The sequence below is a fragment of the Emys orbicularis genome, chromosome 6 (genome assembly GCF_028017835.1).
Source record: "Emys orbicularis isolate rEmyOrb1 chromosome 6, rEmyOrb1.hap1, whole genome shotgun sequence".
In the NCBI taxonomy this organism is placed as follows: domain Eukaryota; kingdom Metazoa; phylum Chordata; order Testudines; family Emydidae; genus Emys; species Emys orbicularis.
The window spans coordinates 38,615,081-38,633,178 of record NC_088688.1 but is presented as its reverse complement, the minus strand read 5'-3'; the positions used below and the strand labels follow the sequence as shown (position 1 = coordinate 38,633,178).

The 18,098-nt window shown below is 41.1% G+C and overlaps 1 protein-coding gene across 4 annotated transcripts in view; it reads right to left on the bottom strand.

Annotated features, from left to right (window-relative positions):
• Positions 1 to 11,444: 11,444 nt before the first annotated feature.
• Positions 11,445 to 18,098, bottom strand: part of LOC135880122 (THAP domain-containing protein 6-like) — a 33,187-nt gene continuing 26,533 nt past the window's right edge. For 2 of the 4 annotated variants that reach the window (XM_065406255.1, XM_065406256.1), the window contains 4 exons: positions 15,339 to 15,467; positions 15,093 to 15,212; positions 14,241 to 14,336; positions 11,445 to 12,581 (listed from right to left, as the gene is read on the bottom strand). In XM_065406255.1, the coding sequence (XP_065262327.1) occupies positions 12,387 to 12,581; positions 14,241 to 14,336; positions 15,093 to 15,212; positions 15,339 to 15,467 (540 nt within the window). In that variant the 3' untranslated portion in view covers positions 11,445 to 12,386. The remainder of the gene's footprint in view (positions 12,582 to 14,240; positions 14,337 to 15,092; positions 15,213 to 15,338; positions 15,468 to 18,098) is intronic. The other 2 variants (XM_065406258.1, XM_065406257.1) reach the window with 2 other exon arrangements.

Genomic DNA, 18,098 nt, shown 5'->3' with positions numbered 1-18,098 from the left:
ATATATTATTTTAGATTATTAATACAAAATTCCCACCGTGTGCCAGAGCAGCCTTTTAGTCAAAATCCACCTAACATCCAATGAGGGGGCAAACCCAAATTTCTCTTTGAGGGTCCTCCATACACTCTCTTGTCAGTACTGATGACATCACAGATGAAAGCCCTTGGTGTCATGCTCATAACATCAAAGGGTCAGACTCCCATGGGAAGGTTTCCCTCTCTCACTACCCACTGCTGCTGTTCTGGCAGCAGCTGAAAAACTGCTCACGTACTAAATGACAGGGCCCATATAAATACTTAGAGTTTCTGTCTGGCCTCACCCACATGGCCCCACAAAAGGGAAAGGGTTGGGCCATCAAGGCCAAGTCTGGGCCCATGGGAAGGAGGGGGAAACCGAGCCTGGCCCCTTCCATCCGCCTTACAGGAGCTGGAGAGTTTTGTCACTAATTTATTCCTCAGATTTAGTCTTTGTTTTCAAATTGTCCACCAACAGATTGGGAAAAGCTTGCGTGTATACCATGTTTGATGTTATCTGTGGATTTCTTCAGCAAGCAATTCTTGACCTGCAGGCTATTTGCAAACAGTTAGCTGTAAATATTCTTAATTGACACTCTGGTTAGCTACATAAGTCATGTAGTATTGTTTCTATTTCCTGATTGGATGATTTATGAAAGTGACTGACAATAGGTCCAAGGTTCACAGCAGAAAGGGGGGTGTGGGAAAGGGAGCTAGTTCACTTCCATTTTAGATTCTAATAGAAAGTCCTTTTCTTGGGTTTGGTTCAGTCTATAGTTAACTCCAGTTAACAAAAGTTTTAGATCTTGAAACAGCCCATTTCCAAATGACAAGTAGACAGGAGCGGCGCCAGGGTTTTTGCCACTCTAGGCGGCAGCGCTCCTCAGAGCATTCAGCAGCGGGGGTCCTTCCGCTCCGCGTCTTCAGGGCGCTTCGGCGGCGGGTCCCAGAGCGACTGAAGGACCCGCTGCCAAAGCGCCCCGAAGACGCGGAGCGGAAGGACCCCCGCCGCCGAATTGCCGCCGAGGACGGCAAAATGCTGCCTCCCAAATCCTGCCGCCCTAGGCGACCGCCTAGGGTTGCCTAGTGGAAGCGCCGGCCCTGCAAGTAGAGGCTCCAATCCTGCAATTGGATTCATATGGGAAGATCCAGTTGCAAGGATTAGGGCAAAATTACACCGAACTCATACTCATACCTTTAGGTGTGAGCCATCCAGGGAAACCTTTCTCCCTAATCTCTTCCCTCCTTCTGTGAAGAGACCACTATTGAAATAACAGTATCCACCTGATCTCCTTGAGTGGAAGGAGGGTGACGAGTCTGGTAAGAGCACAGCTGCTTTAGAGTAGTCGGAAGGAAGCATCTGTGCCCTGTTAATGCTATCTGGTGGCCTCTTTTTCTTTTGGTGTTTTGGTTTGAGAAACAGGAGCAAGGTGCTTCTGGCCCACAAAGGGCTTTCCTCCTCCACACGCCCCAAGAGGTTTGTGCACCTTTTTACGAACACAGTTCGAATTGTGAAGACTACAATCCAGTGTAAAATTCACTGGAATGCTCAACCTTAACATTCCCTTTCTGTATTTACTGAGTGCTCAAATATTTTCACAAAGGGTCACAAATATGGTCAAATCCAAATTTGCTTTCAAATTCAGACAAATATTTGTACAAATCCTCTCTCTCTCTCTCACACATACACATGCACACTGTTTGCTTAGTTCTAGTATCTGGCTGTGTGATTTATTTTTATGGCTTTGTAAAATGTAAAACCAAATAAATAAGGGTCCACATCACCCAGCCAAAGGCTTAACCAAGAAAACATATGTTTGTACTTAAAATATAACTTGAAAGTTACTTACGGAGTGGGAGACTGTCCAACATGAAACTATTCAGTTCCTCCTTCATTCTGGGGTGGAGAAAAGCCTTTAAACCATGCAAATCATAGTTTGTCCGCAATAACCAGAGGCAAATTAAATTATAGTATCAGCTTCTAAATATAGAAAACATAATTTCACCAGAACTATTCCTTTGCACAAGCTAGACTTTTACATGCTTGCACTGGAAAGGGGATGTTGAGGGACAGCTGGCTGGCCATAGTGCTAATCAAAACTACAAACATATGCAGCTAATCTTCATCAAAATACTCCTTACATCCATTAATGTTTTAAGGCTTAACAGAAGAGCTGCCAATCTGCTTCTGAAAGAGCTCATTTCTACTCACCTATGGTGAAATTCACCCCTACCCAGAGGGCCCACAATCCCATGCACCACTTTAGGTCCCATTAAAGTCTTACTTTGAGGGCACAGGTGGCATGTAAGTGGTACATAGACCTTGCACTGGCCCTCTGCACTGGGGTGAATTTGAACCGTAGAGTTCAGCTGTGCACCCAGTGCAGTAAAAGGGTGTTTCGCCATTGGCTCCAGGCATCAGGAATGGGCATATACAGGGCTTTCAGAGACATCATAGAAACAATAAATGACATTTCAAAAACCAAGGGTCAATAGAAATGACAGTCTGCATGATCAGAATCCCTACTGGAATTTGTATGTTAACTTACTCAGGAATTGTCTGACTCCACTTTGTCCAGTCCCTGCAGAATAAATATTCTGTGCCTCATTCTCATGTACGCAAAGGCTCTCTGACCCGGAGTTTTATTTTGGTGGAAACAGAATACCTCACTGATCCTTAGAAATATCATTCATTTTCTGATCCCTAGTTACTACACCTCTACTCCGATATAACCCTGTCCTCGGGAGCCAAAAAATCTTACCGCGTTATATCGAACTTGCTTTGATCCGCCGGAGCACACAGCCCTGACCCCCGCCCCCCCCCCCCCCCAGAGCACTGCTTTACCGTGTTATATCCGAATTCGTGTTATATCGGGTCACGTTATATTGAGGTAGAGGTGTATATGATTTTACACCCATCACTCTAATAACAGTTCTGCAGAACTCAGGCACTTTCCATTACTCTAGTTATCTTTATATAGCAAAGATAAAGGTATTTGAGTACAAGTCCTCTGGGCTCACTTTCTGCATTAGCATATTGCCTTCTGGATACTTATTAGCATCCTGTAATAAATAAAGGGGTTACACACACTCACTCCACCACGACAGGGTCATCAGGAGTGCTGAGCTAAAAAACCTCCTTGTATTCTGCAGACACGGTTGTTATAGTGTGCTTTCCTTTGGTTTCCCGTCCCCTTCCAACAGGAAGAGAGCAGCATGGCTTTTCTCTTATGAGAGGGTTAGCTATTGTTACACATCTCCGCCTCCCCATTCTGTTTTTCAAAGGCTAGAACAGATTGAGTACAAAGACTGGTGTCCAAAGCCATTGACCAACCCTTCTGAGTTAACAGATGAAATGTAATGTCCAGGACTGCAATCCTTGACCTTGTGTGAGCCTTGATACAACTGCTACAGTAGTTCTCTCACAGATGAGTCCCCCACTAGTATTAACCACACGTATTGATGGGGTTGGATGGAAGGACAATTCACTCAATGGCTGTTGGCCCTAAGCCTTGGACATCAGTCACTCGGGGCCACATTCTGCCCTTGGATGTGCAATATGGCATGAACACATTATGACTTTAATGGGAGCCCTGCCTGCTGAGCTGACAGCAGAATTTGGCTGGAATGGATCCTGAAGAAGAGACTTTCCTTTGTTCTTTGTCATCTCTGAAAGGATTTCAAAGTCCTTGAAGCCTGTTATTTCTATCCAACAATTACAACACTTTTGTAGTTTTTAAAAAATATTTAAATCTTCCCCAAATACCCAACTTTATAAAGAACATGCCACACAAGGTTGAAAGTGTCAATGTATTTTCCCTTTTGGCACCAAGTCTTAGTCCTGGGCTATATTTTTATGTTGATTTATGAAGCTGCATTTCCTATTGCATGGAGGAAAAGAATATATTTTTAAAACAAATTACTCTCCAACATTCAGTAGACAAAAGTAGATTCCAGTCAACATAGGGCCATGTTCTGATTCCTTATTCGTGTTGAGTAGTACTTTACTCTGTGATTAATCCCATTGGAATCAATTGCCTTACTTATGGAGTAAAATACTGGTCAATATTAGTAACGATATTGAAATCTGAACCTCAGTGACAAGAATTCCTCTCTAACCACATAACATACAATACATTATCTAAAATAATGCCAGTGAAAAACAAAACAAACCCTCATGATTAATTTTACTTTTATACCTTACATTTAAATGAGCAGCAGACCAGGAATTCTTATGTTCATCTATTCAAGACTTTCTTTACTTCTTTCTTTTACACAGGGCTGAAACATATTTAACAAAATACTAGATTTATATGCTTGCTTGAGTGTTATACACTGGGTAAAAGACAATGAAAATGTTCTTGTATACTGTGCTATGAAGAAATGCTAAACTTGCCACGGAGAAACCTATATGGAATTTTATAGACATGATCTTATGCTGGGGTGGAAGTTTCATAGAACATTTCAGCTATTCAATTGTTTTGGTTGGTGATGTTGAGGGGAAGAGTATTGGTGAAATTATTTAACTACTAGAAGTGTATGATGTGTCTCCGCAGAGTTCTCAATTCCTCCTGACTCAAATGTTGATGGCCTCACCCTGGGGGACAGCAGACAGTGACAAATGGCAGGGAATGGCTAGTACAGTGTCAGGGGTGGAAGGAAAGAAGCCACATTTAAAGATGTACAGGAAAATAAACATTTTCAGTGCTTCTTGCCTAGTCTCGTACATCTCTGCAGCAAAATCAGCGGAGTTCTGAAAAATAACGTATATAAAGAATATAGGCCTGGATCTCATAAGGAATTAAATGGGACTGTTCATATGTTTAAAGTCAAATATATATGTACTTGTAAAAGGGGTAAGAGGTGTGATATATATATATAAGGGGAAACTGGTTACCTGTGTGTTGTTTTTGGAAGTCGTCAGCTTCCTCTCCTCTTCTGGAGGTCCTTATGTTTTGTTCATTAGGGAGTGTCATGACTAATGGAAAAGTCATTGTACTGCTTTACACAGAGTGACTGCTAATTCTTTATCTCCTTGCAAAACTCCTATTGATTAAACTGAGGCCAAGATCAAGCCCATAATGCTTAGTGTAAGGAATACTTTTGGGCAGGGGTTCTCAACCTTTTTCTCAACCCCAAACATGCTATAAAAACTCCACGGCCCACCTGTGCCACAGGAACTGGTTTTCTGCATATAAAAGCCAGGGCCAGCGTTAAGGGGTAGCAAGCATGGCAATTGCCCAGAGCCCCATGCCACAGGGGCACCATAAAGCTAAGTTGCTCAGGGCCCCAGGCTTCAGCCCCCTGCAGTGGGACTCCGGTTTTCTGCCCTGGGCCCCAGAAAGTCTAACACTGGTCCTGCTTGCGGACCCCCTGAAACCTGCTCATGCCCCCCAGGGCTACACTAGGGATTTTTAGCAAAATTTCCCACCATTACTAACACTGGTGCACCTTCACAGCTGAAAATAACTGTGGGAGTGCTAATGCATACCAGGATTTTTAACACTGTGCTATGTAAACCTGCTCTACGAAGGGCTAAGTGACATGGTGTTGAAAATGCCAGAAGCTGCAGGAACCTGCTTTACACTAGTACTCCCTGTGTTACTACCAATGCTGGAGCTGCACAGGTGTGACGAATGGTGGGAGATTTTTGCCACACAGCATGAACAAGCAGGATGATAATTCTGATTAGTTAAAGAAGTTAGCACCATACGTTAGCAGAGCATATGGTGACAAAACAGACATAGAGATTTGCCAAATGGTTCATGAAAGGGGATTAGTCCAGTGTAGGTTATATTATTGTGTAATGATTCCTCTTAGACCTGCATTGCACATACCACCTTGAAGGGTTTAATCAAACCTTTCTTTCCTTTACATTATTATTAAACTCCTTTCATTGTGAGTACTAAAAGAGGATACATATACATAATGCTTGACCCTTTGTTTCCAATAACATGTTCAAATTTAAGTGCAGGTGACATTAAACAGGTATTTGTAGTTGTGTCCAGTAGTTTGGATATTATACCACAACAGATATAACTTTTTTGAGTTAAGTCCTTTTTGCATGTGCTGTACCTGATTCTGATCTCAGTTATGCCTCAGTAAACCTGGACTCACTCTACTCAAGTCAGTGGAATAACTCCAGATTTATATTGGTGTAACTGAACTCAGAATCCAGCCTGCTATAGCTCAAGGACTTGATTGGCTATGGGATCAAGTCCCACGCCAGTTGTGGGTTTCTATACAGGGCTCAAACTGGATGGGGAGATGGTCTTGTAATTAAAGTACTGGACTAGGAGGCAAGGGCTAGATTCCAGCCTTTCTGTGCCACTCTTTTGATATATAAGGGCCAAACAGCTGCACTAAATGAGTAAATCAGGAGTCCTCCAATGTGGGGGAATTCCAGCTGGTATAGAGTAGTGTACTGCTCTCAAGTGATCCTCTGGTGGCATAATAGTCTTTCGGAATGGGCACCATTACCAGCAGGCATCACTTAGAGTGTCCCTGAGCAGGATGTTTACCCCAGTGCCCCATCTAACATTGATTCTCTCATTAAAATAGTTTCTAATGTTCCAGGCTGTGCAAGAGCTATTGTTAAAAGTATAACAGCAGGCATACTTGGCTATGAATCACTGCACTGCTGGTATCTAACATACTATTGTGTGACACACTTCTAGAACCTTGACTACAAAAGGCTCTCTAGAAACCCAAATCATATTCTGCTCTGTAGCCCTTATATGCAGTTTAAATGGAAAGGGAATAGTCCTAGTGAAAATTTGTCTTCAAATAAATATGTTTCTGGGTGTTTTTCAGTTTTAATAAACCAGTGAGCTAATCACCAATGAGAAATTAAAACTGGCATCCATTGACCCTATAATTTCACACAGAGGTTATAATCAGGGCAAGAGAAAGGTGGTTTGTTAGCAAGAAAGAATCTTTCCCATTCCAGAATCAGATCTTCCTCTGATATGTCAGCCCTCCTCTGAATAATAATACTGAAGCTTTATTAGTTAATCAATAAGCCATGATACAGGGTATGGTTATCCTAAAATAATCACACCCTAGAGCATTTTGAGGCATGAACCTCATGCCTCTAATCAGATTGGGGCGAGATTATCTTTTGGTAACCGCGCCCCTGGGAACGGTCTCATTTCTATTATGAGAAAATTTTATGGTAGAAGAAAATGTGTGTTTCTGCTAGAGAAAGATTCAACTGGTAGTTTAAAATTAGCAGCCATTTCTGCTGAGTTGAAATATTAGCCTCCCTGTTTAGAATGCTCAAAGTCAAACAGAATCCTTCCCCCCCCCAGTCCAAGTGGTTTCAAAGCAAAAGCATATGTGAGTGACGTGATTGGGATGCAGTTTAGCCTAATAGAGATGCACTGAGGAGAATTAAATTGCATAGAATGACAAGAAAAGGCAGCAGCAAGTTTGCTGTGGTGCTTCAAAACAAAGAAAGCCACAGCCCTTTCTGAAAAAATGGGGTGTTGTCTGCTCTCTGAAAAAGTCTTGCTTTCCTGCAAAAATAAGGAAGGCCAGCAATGTATGGATTGCTAGTGCTTCCCCTGTATGCAAATACTACACATTCCGGTCCCTTAGTTGGAGTTCTAGTTATTTTCTTAAATAGGGAATTTTTTTACAATTTGGAATATTTAAAAAAAATTAGATAAGGCGGTTTTTGAAAAGTGGAAAATAGAAAACTGCAGTGAGGCAGGAAATACACTTTTTAAATAATTATGCTGATCACAATTAAAGTTGGGTGAATACCGTGAAAATGTCCCACACATATTTGCTCCAGTTGTAAAATGAATTCACTCCAGCTAGACTTTTGAACTTTGAGTTACTTTCTGTGAACTTCCATGTGAGTAAGTTTTACTGGCCTGTATGTTTAGGGAAAGCACATCTTAAAGCTGCATGCAAAAATAATTGCAAAAAGCAAATTTTAAATGTGCATGAACAAGTATCTGCACCAGAAGTGCTTATGCTCTCAGCCAATCCAAGAACTGAAATTGCAACATTCAATATTTGAGGGTATGATTTTTGTTACATTCTACCAAGGAGATGCTTCTAACAAACAGGGGGGGACTTGATTATTGCATCAGTTGTGTGTTCGTAACTCCCACTGAAACCAGTCCCTGAGCTTTCTTTATATTTAAGAAGGAACAGCTGAAGGAGACTCCCTTCTGAGCCTCAACTGAGGGCAAGGTGAGAGGATTGGCTCCACCTGTGGGCTATTCCTAGACCTACCCAGAAGCAGAGAAGGTCTAGAAAACACTCCTTATGCACATGTTCAGGTATTGTTGTAGGTGAAGTATGGGCATGAGCTAATCATAGACAGAGATGGAAAAGCTTGATTAGTTTATCGAGTCCATTTCCTTGGCAGTACAGGATTGTTCCAGATATCTGCCACCTCCCTTTTACACAGGCTAATGGGACTTAGGAAGTTTCCACTATTGTTCAGACAGCATTCTCCCTTTCTTAGGGAAACATTCCTTATTTATACTGTGCCCCCAAAATGTGCTAGGTGCTTTACAGAACAAAGAAAAGATGCGGCGCCTTCCCCGAAGAGCTTACAGAATATAGACAGCTGGGAATAACAAATAGGAGGGAGGAGAGTGGGTGAGGGAGAGGCAAAGGTTCCAGCAATAAGATCACACTGTTTAGCATCATTATTAATTTTATCCTATTATTAGTTATTGCACTAACCTACATTTTTATTCTCTAGCCTTGAATTTGACACCCTTCAAATATTTGTAATGTCATCCCCTGTCCACACGTTGTCATCTCTTAGCAAAGCTATATTTATCTCTTTTAATCTTTCAAGTCCCTCCTGCTATTAGTGCTGGAACAATTTTTATAGAGGGGGTGCTGAAGGCAGAAACCATGTATTTGGGTTACTACTACTTCATAGGGGTGCAGCAGCACCTCCACCAGCACCTATGCCTCCAGCCCTCTGATAATTTCTGTGCCTCTTTTCTGTTCTCCTTCTAGTGTATTAGTATCTCTAATAAGGTGGAGTCCAGAAGTGGGCTCCATGTTCTTTTTTTTTTTTTTTTTTTTATTTTTTTTTAAACGGAGATATCCTATCTCCTAGAACTGGAAGGGACCTTGAAAGGTCGTCGAGTCCAGCCCCCTGCCTTCACTAGCAGGACCAAGTACTGATTGTTGCCCCAGATCCCTAAGTGGCCCCCTCAAGGATTGAACTCACAACCCTGGGTTTAGCAGGCCAATGCTCAAACCACTGAGCTATCCCTCCCCCCTAAATGTAATCTAAATGTAATCACACCAGAGTCACAAAGAGAAGGCTTATTACTGTGATGCCTCTGCATTTACAGCCCAATAGCAGACTGGCTTTGCTGCTGCTCTATTCCATTGTAAACATTTATGGAGCTTGTCATCATCTATCACCCCACCAGCTCTCTTTCAGTATTACTGGCTTCCAGCTCTAGTCTTCCCATTGTATGCTTGTGTTTGAGTATTTTTCCATGGCTGTATTAATGTAAATTTCCCAAATTGAACCTCTTTTCTGTCCACATTTCTAATACCTTTAGATTCCTTTGAATTACATCTCTGAGGAAAACTGACCACCAGTGAGAACAATGTCACATCATCTACATTTCATTAATAGGCTTAGTGCTTTTCCTATATGATTAAGGAAGATGTTTAAAAGGGTGGTTTGTTTCCCCCTAACACTGATCTCTGTGGTATTCTACTAGGCGCCTTCCTCCACCTCCATAGTATTGCCATTTAGCCTTAGCCAGAGGTGCTTGCAGGCTCTAAGCCTTTGAAGGTTTGTGATTATTTAAGTACAGGGAATACTATTCTAGCAAATAATGCAGAACTTTTTGTTGTCCCATCAGGACAATAGTCCTGATGGAGACTCCAGTTTTTAGAAGAATGTTTTTCTGTGCGTGTCTTGCAGCTCTGTGTGCTGAGTCTGATGTTTCATTTTTGCCCCTATTTCTTGGTTAGTCACTCTTGCACCCATAAATATCTTGCAGCAACATTTATATTATCTCAACCTGGTTTGTATTGTTGCCCAGAACATCTCCACCAGCGCAGTTAAGAACAAAGAAATGAGCTCCTATTTAATTTCAGCCATACACATTTCTAAACTGCCTAAATGTTTAGGTTGTGACTTGTGGTTTAATTATGTGTTAGCAGTATAATTATAACTAGCTGTATATTGCACCCTAGATGCTAAGAATTGTGCAGGGTTTCAGCCATGCAATGGCTATGAAATTCAGTGGGAATCTTACAGCTATAAACTCCCACATCTTTTTCAGGGCCAGTTTTCAAAGGAGACCACAACAGGCCAAAATGCATGTTCCCTTTTTACTTTAGCTTATGAGCATTATTGCAAAATTGTCCAATTGGGGGGGGAGGGTGTTGCATCTGAAATATGTGGTACTGAACATGTTGGAAGACAACATTCCTTTTGTGCCCAAACTCCCAATGACTTTGATGGAGGTTTGGTATGTGTATAATGTTCTGACAACTTCTGTTTATGGGATAATAAAAGACCGGTGTGACACAGATTGCCTAACCTGATGTGCATTTATTGTACAAAGAACAGTTTTAGCTGGTGCTTTTTAATTGATTAATATTTTCAATTGCAGGAGTGTATCTGGAATATCACAATTCTGAAAGAAGTGCACAACTCCCTGGTCATCGTTTGAAGATCATCACTGGATAATGCAGAACCTGATTCAAAGGCTGCTGAAGTCAGAGAAAGTCTTTCCATTACCTTCAAAGGCCTTTTAGTAGGGTCCTCAATATCTAAACAAATAAGGACAAATTCCACACTGCGCCACTTAGGAGGCAGGCTGCAGAAGGTGCAGCCCACAGCAGGGGAAGGGCAAAGGTGGTTAATATACCATCTTTGCATTTACCTAATTCTGGACTGCTCCACCCACTAGTGCACTCCCCGGCATGAGCTTGAGCAGCCATTGGGGCTGCAAAATTGATGGCAGCTTTGCATGGCTGTCTATGGGCTAAATTCACAGCCCAGATTAGCTGGAATGCTTTGTGCTCTGCCTATTCCCCTCTTGTCCCTACACAGGGGGGCACCCTATGTGAAGACTCAATATTGCACATACTGTACACAGTAGTTATTTTTCATAATGAATTTTAATATGTTCAATTTTAGCATGCAATATAGACAGCAGAAATATACATTGATACAATGGACTAGAATAAGTCTGGATCAATTAAACAATATTAAATGTTATATTATATACACCCACACACACCTCTACCCCCATATAATGCTATCCTCGGGAGCCAAAAAATCTTACCGCATTATAGGTGAAACCGCGTTATATCGAACTTGCTTTGATCCACCGGAGCGTGCAGCCCCCCCCCCCCCCCCCCCGAGCGCTGCTTTACCGTGTTATCTCTCAATTTGTGTTATATCGGGTCACGTTATATCGGGGTAGAGGTGTGTGTGTGTGTGTATATATACACACACACGTTACTATGTGTGATCATAAGATTTAATATGATTAACGCAAATGCCAATCTTCCAAAAAAAAGTATGTATTTCAAACTATTATGTAAAGCTGACTTTATAGTGCATGGGTGGATGGCTGTTGCAATGACACCATTGCGCTGTTAGAAATTAATGCACTTAAAAGGTGACATAAGATGGAGAAGGGGGGAAAAGACAACAATGAATAAAGTAGGTGCTCTAAGCAAAGTCCGTGATGGTTGGAGGTGTCGTGAAGGTTTTTACTGCTAGAAGTTTTGGAGGAGCTGCAAAAGAAATGTCTCATAATGTGGTCTTTTCAACTTTTTGCCATTAAAAATTTTATCTGAAACTAGTCTAATACACTGGTTAAATATAAAGAGATATGAACCAATACAAATTTTCATAAATGCTGCAACATATTTATCAGACTATAGGTTAGGAAATCTATCAGGTTTTGGGAAATTTATAAATATTTATTGGAACATTCTAGTGTATTATTTCAAAAAGCCATGGCGCTCTCTCAGGTAAATACAACCCACTTAGTAAATGTCTACAGAAGACTTTTTTTTTTTTTTTTTTTTTAAAGCAGTAAAACTCCCATCCACCCTCCATGAAACTATATAGCTAAAAAATAACCGTGTGGGACAAATGCAGAAGAGACAGGGAATTAAAGGAAAAGGCTGACATTCACTCCCTGAACAACACAAGTGCCAATCTTAACTTTGAAGTTTCTAGCTTTTATATGAAAACTTCAGTAATGTTTACATCTTTTTATTTAATAAATACGTTCAAAAATGACATGTATAGCAATAAACATTAGTGAACATTTCTTATCCAACAGCTGAGTGCAGTGGGAGAGAAGACCTGTCATTCAGCCCATGCCCTTTGCACAGATCTAGCAATCACATTATTTCCCTTGACAACATGTCTTTAGAGTGCAGCTTGTCCAACAAGATTTCCACATTTTTATGGAGTCTCTCTTCTTGATCAGAAGCATTTCTTAATTTTCTTCTGAGCTTGTGATTCTCTGCTAAAAGTTCATCCAATTTCCTCTTCAGAGTTTTTGGACTGGCTGTGATATGGTAATGGTGGTCTGTCTAATTTAAAGATAAAAGAAAGCAACAATGCTGGATGTTTGCTATTTTTGTTAGAATCAGAGCTAATTGGGGCTTAATTTACCAAACAACCAAAACTAAAAAGCCTCCATGATTGCAGTTCCATGGTGGAACTGGGAGTAGCGTGAGGAACTCATAACATGACGCAAAGCTGTGGAGAAGGGAAAGAAAGTACGAGACAAGTCTACAATCAGATCCACTTGCAGAGTGTCTTTGTGCCTATACAGAGCCCCACTGAAGCCAAGCTAGCAGATCTGATTGAAAGATGGGGCGCTAGAACTCAGCTGCCAGACAGAAGTACCAGAGCTCATTCTGGCCCTACTACAATACACCCTAGTTGTCAGCTCCATTGATTTAGAGTCTGTAGTGGAAGAAGCACCTGCTGACATGCTGTATTGCCATGTACTGGCCCAGTTTAACCTCTGCCCACAGGAGAATCCTCAGAGTTATAAGAAGTGGACACAGGATATAGAGTCCATTGAGTGCACTAATAAATAGGACATATTAAGATATGGGTCTGGCTCAGCACCTAAGAATTTTTTGATGCGCTGTGTATCAGTAGTGTGGTGATAGTGTAGACTAATGTGGCAGCAGTTATTTATTTAGATTTGTTAAAAGGTGCCCATCCATTTCACGGGGGTGTTTGTAATTGCAATAACTCATCTACTGCCTTGAATGTTGCAGCCTGGTGTATCAAGGCAAGGGATGCTGACCAAACATCAAAGTTCTGCTCTTACGAAAAAGGTACCATGCAATCTTTAAAATCCACCTGAAAAACCATTAGGTTAGCAAAGGGAACTTTGGAAAAATGGCTCATCCAAAGGATGAGAACATTTCTCCTCCGAACGTTGCACTACTGAAGCAGCACTTCCCTTGAGTTCTGGGCTCAGAGGTCGAAGTGCTAGCAATTTAGCCCTTAATATAGCATGCCATGGAAAGAGTTAAGTTCACATATGTGAGATTTACATCTTCTGGATACCTCATTTCCATATAAAATGCAATTTTTTCCCTCTGACCAGCTGGGCATTTTGTCCTGAACTAGCTTACCTGGATGTAGAACTTACTTCTACAGTTTTCAGAATATTTTTTTATTTTTCACTTACAAAGGTAGTTTAGTGCCTAGGATGCACCTTGACCTGGTAAAGGTATCCCCTGTAAAGCCAAGAAGGTGGTTCTGTCTCCATGTCCAATCAATCAATCTTTCAAGCTTCTCTAGGGACATGGTTAACAACAGTGTCAATTGTGACAGTGGCTTTTGAGATGCAGACACCTGTCCACTTGGAACTGGACTGCAAGCATGTACTCATTTCATATACAGTGGCTACTGCTAAATATTTGAGAGCTTTTGCTTCATTTATTTCTTTTCCTAAATATACAGGGAAACAGTACTACCTCCTATAGCACTGTGTGGTAACTGTAGGCAAATGCTATCTTGAACTGAACAAAACATTTAAAACATAAAATCATTGAATCTTGTTTCAATATACTAAGATTCTCACGGGTAGTGTGGAGTCAACAGGAGTTTTGAGTGTATAAGGGCTTTAAGATCGGACTCAGTGTCAACAAGAGAACATCTTTTAAAGCCTAAAACAGAAAGAATGTAAAAGGAGGAAGTCTACCCATTGTAGTTTTGATGCTCACCATTACTGTGTCCTGTGTATTACACACCCCACTGGTGTCTACCTCATGAACACAGCTGAAGTTTTCTGTTAATCTTTTTGGGTTGTTCGCGGTTTTCTACAAAAGGAAACAACAACACAGGAATTTAATTCCCCCCTAGGAAACCTCGAATGGAGTGGGAGTGTGTGAATGATGTTATGCCCCCAAAAAAGAATTAACAGGATACAGCTTTTTCTCAACTTTTAAAAAACTTTTCTGCCTTTCTCTCACTCCAAACCAGTGAGAAATTGGAGTCCTGTATAAACTTGGAAATTCAAATGCTCTCTTTCAGGCCATATGCATTCACATGCATTCACATATGATTGCATGATGCAGATGCTTCATGGCTGAATGTGAAGAACATTAATTTGTTGCACATTAGACAAGTTATTGAAAGACAAAGAGATGGATTTTCTGAGATCTAATTCTGCTCAAAATTCTTTCCAGCAATCCTAGGCTATGGGTATAATCCTGACCCTGTTGAGATCAGTGGCAGAACTATCACTGTCTTCAATGGAGCCAGGATTTCAGTCCATGTATCTGAATCGCTTCATGGCAGATGTCTGTTGCCTCACTGTAAACCCTACACAAGCACATTTTACAACATTTTTACATCTTTGTATTTTTTGTTCTCCAGTGAGCCTAACAAATGTTAATTGTTGCCCCAAGACCAATGAAGCACAGTATCCCACATTATTTTTAAATGCTAAAATAAGCAAGTATTTGTCCTATTCAAACTGACACAGAATTGGTCATTAATACAGGAAATACAAAAGGAAAGGCTCACGTTGTGACACTACTGTTTCAGCATTCAGTCTCAGTTCTGATGCTTACCTTTACCGTGGCTGGTGTAAGATACACTTCACTGGGATCTGCCTCGAGAGGAGGATTTTCTCGAAATATGCCAGCACATTTGGAGTTCTTTGCTGATCTCCGTAGAGAATTATCTATTCTCTACAAAACAAAGAATGCAATTAAAGTTCAGAGAGAACTGCAGTTCTGAGAACTAAGGTTGGTGGCAATGGGGTTTTCATCAGCAAAGCCAGGTTTTATAAATGTTATATTAGGTGTTGACTCTACCTCCTTCACATCTGCTTCTACAGGCATCAGATCAGGCTTACCGTTAGAAAAGAGCCCAGCAAACTGTAGAAGCTGCCACAGAGATGTTGAGACCTGGTCCACATAAGTGTGAATGGGAAAGGTACTGGTCTATGCAATTGTAAATAGAAGGAAAAACTGTCCATGAGAAATTCTCTCTATTGAGATGTGATCCATACTGCGACAAATTTAACAATTGCAGTCTTTAGTTTAACAGAAATAACATAGGCTGAAAGAATCTGAACTAGACACAAGGACACAGCTTTTGCTTTTACTTAACCAATCAGTTTTTAATTTCAGTTCTAGAATGCATAATTTAGCCACTGATATACATACACTCCCTCTGACACCTCAACACCCTCCGCCCCCAAGATTTTACTAAAGCTATTTTTAGATGACCTAACAAAGGGTTATTAGCATATTAGTAATAGTATGGCACTCTGTGTGAAATGTCACTCCAAAAACATGCCACCTGAGGTGGTTATGTACTTCAGTTGATAACACTGGTCTACAATTTTTGAGAAGTCGTCTGCTTCAGAGATAAAATGTGCTATTTATTATGTATTTTGATGTGCTGAATTCAAATATGACAATTAAAACAATTGATTGGCTACTGTTTCTAAGATATTTAAGTTTTTACATTTTATGTCTATGTATATTGTGTAGATAGTAGAGTTTTAATCATAATTTGTAAACCTAGGTCTTTTCATGTGTTTATGGTTGCTTTACATGATAATATTTCACTTGTCCTGTTTAGGTAACACTTTAAAAATCAGCAAAAGGGTTATATAAATAAAATTTATTATGAAACAAAAGGCAAAAAACTATTCTGTACATAGTTTAGTCCTATTCAGTGTCTACTCGGCGCTTCTTGGCTTGTCTCTTGTATTCATTAAATGGAGCATCTCTTGTCACTGTCCAGCAATAGTCTGCAAGCATTGATGGGCTTCATTTGCCCTGATAGCGTTTCTCCATTGTTGCAATGTCCTGGTGAAATCGCTCGCCGTGCTCGTCGCTCACTGCTCCGCAGTTCGGTGGAAAAAAATCTAGATGAGAGTGCAAAAAATGTATCTTTAGTGACATGTTGCAACCAAGGCATTTGTATGCCTTGAGGAGGTTTTCCACCAACAACCTGTAGTTGTCTGCCTTGTTCTTTCCGAGAAAATGTATTGCCACTAACTGGAAGGCTTTCCATGCCGTCTTTTCCTTGCCACGCAGTGCATGGTCAAATGCTTCATCTCGAAGAAGTTCACGAATCTGAGGACCAACAAAGACACCTTCCTTTATCTTAGCTTCACTTAACCTTGGAAATTTTCCACGGAGGTACTTGAAAGCTGCTTGTTTTGTCAATGGCCTTGACAAAGTTCTTCATCAGACCCAGCTTGATGTGGAAGGGTGGTAACAAAATCTTCCTTGATTCAACAAGTGGTGGATGCTGAACACTTTTCCTCCCAGGCTCCAATGACTGTCGGAGTGGCCAATCTTTCTTGATGTAGTGGGAATCTCTTGCACGACTATCCCATTCGCAGAGAAAACAGCAGTACTTTGTGTATCCAGTCTGCAGACCAAGCAAGAGAGCAACAATCTTCAAATCGCCACAAAGCTGCCACGGATGTTGGTCATAGTTTATGCACCTCAAAAGTTGTTTCATGTTGTCATAGGTTTCCTTCATATGGACTGCATGACCAACTGGAATTGATGGCAAAACATTGCCATTATGCAGTAAAACAGCTTTCAGACTCGTCTTCGATGAATCAATGAACAGTCTCCACTCATCTGGATCGTGAACAATGTTGAGGGCTGCCATCACACCATCGATGTTCTTGCAGGCTACAAGATCACCTTCCATGAAGAAGAATGGGACAAGATCCTTTTGACAGTCACGGAACTTGGAAACCCTAACATCACCTGCCAGGAGATTCCACTGCTGTAGTCTGGAGCCCAACAGCTCTGCCTTACTCTTGGGTAGTTCCAAATCCCTGACAAGGTCATTCAGTTCACTTTGTGTTATGAGGTGTGGTTCAGAGGAGGATGGGAGAAAATGTGGGTCCTGTGACATTGATGGTTCAGGACCAGAAGTTTCATCCTCTTCCTCTTTCTCGTCTGACTCAAGTGAGAATGATTCTGGTTCATCAGGAACCGGCAGTCCTTCTCTGTGGGGTACTGGGCGTATAGCTGATGGAATGTTTGGATAATGCACAGTCCACATTTTCTTCTTTGACACACCTTTCCCAACTGGAGGCACCATGCAGAAGTAACAATTGCTGGTATGATCTGTTGGCTCTCTCCAAATCATTGGCACTGCAAAAGGCATAGATTTCCTTTTCCTGTTCAACCACTGGTGAAGATTTGTTGCACAAGTGTTGCAGCATATGTGTGGGGCCCACCTCTTGTCCTGATCTCCAATTTTGCAGCCAAAATAAAGGTGATAGGCTTTCTTAACTATAGTGGTTATACTGCACTTTTGTGATGCAAAAGTCACTTCACCACAAACATAGCAGAAGTTATCTGCACTGTTCACACAAGTACGAGGCATCTCTGCTCACTTTGGCTAAACAGAAATGTGTCCCTTTGCAAAATCAAACACTGACAAATAAGAGAGCACGACACTGTATGATTTCTAGAGCTGATATAGGGCAATTTGTTCAGCAGAGTGATGTAAGCTTCGTTATGATTGCATCATCCATGACTTCTAGGAATAACATGATGCAATTCATATCATGTATGACGCAATACCAGCTT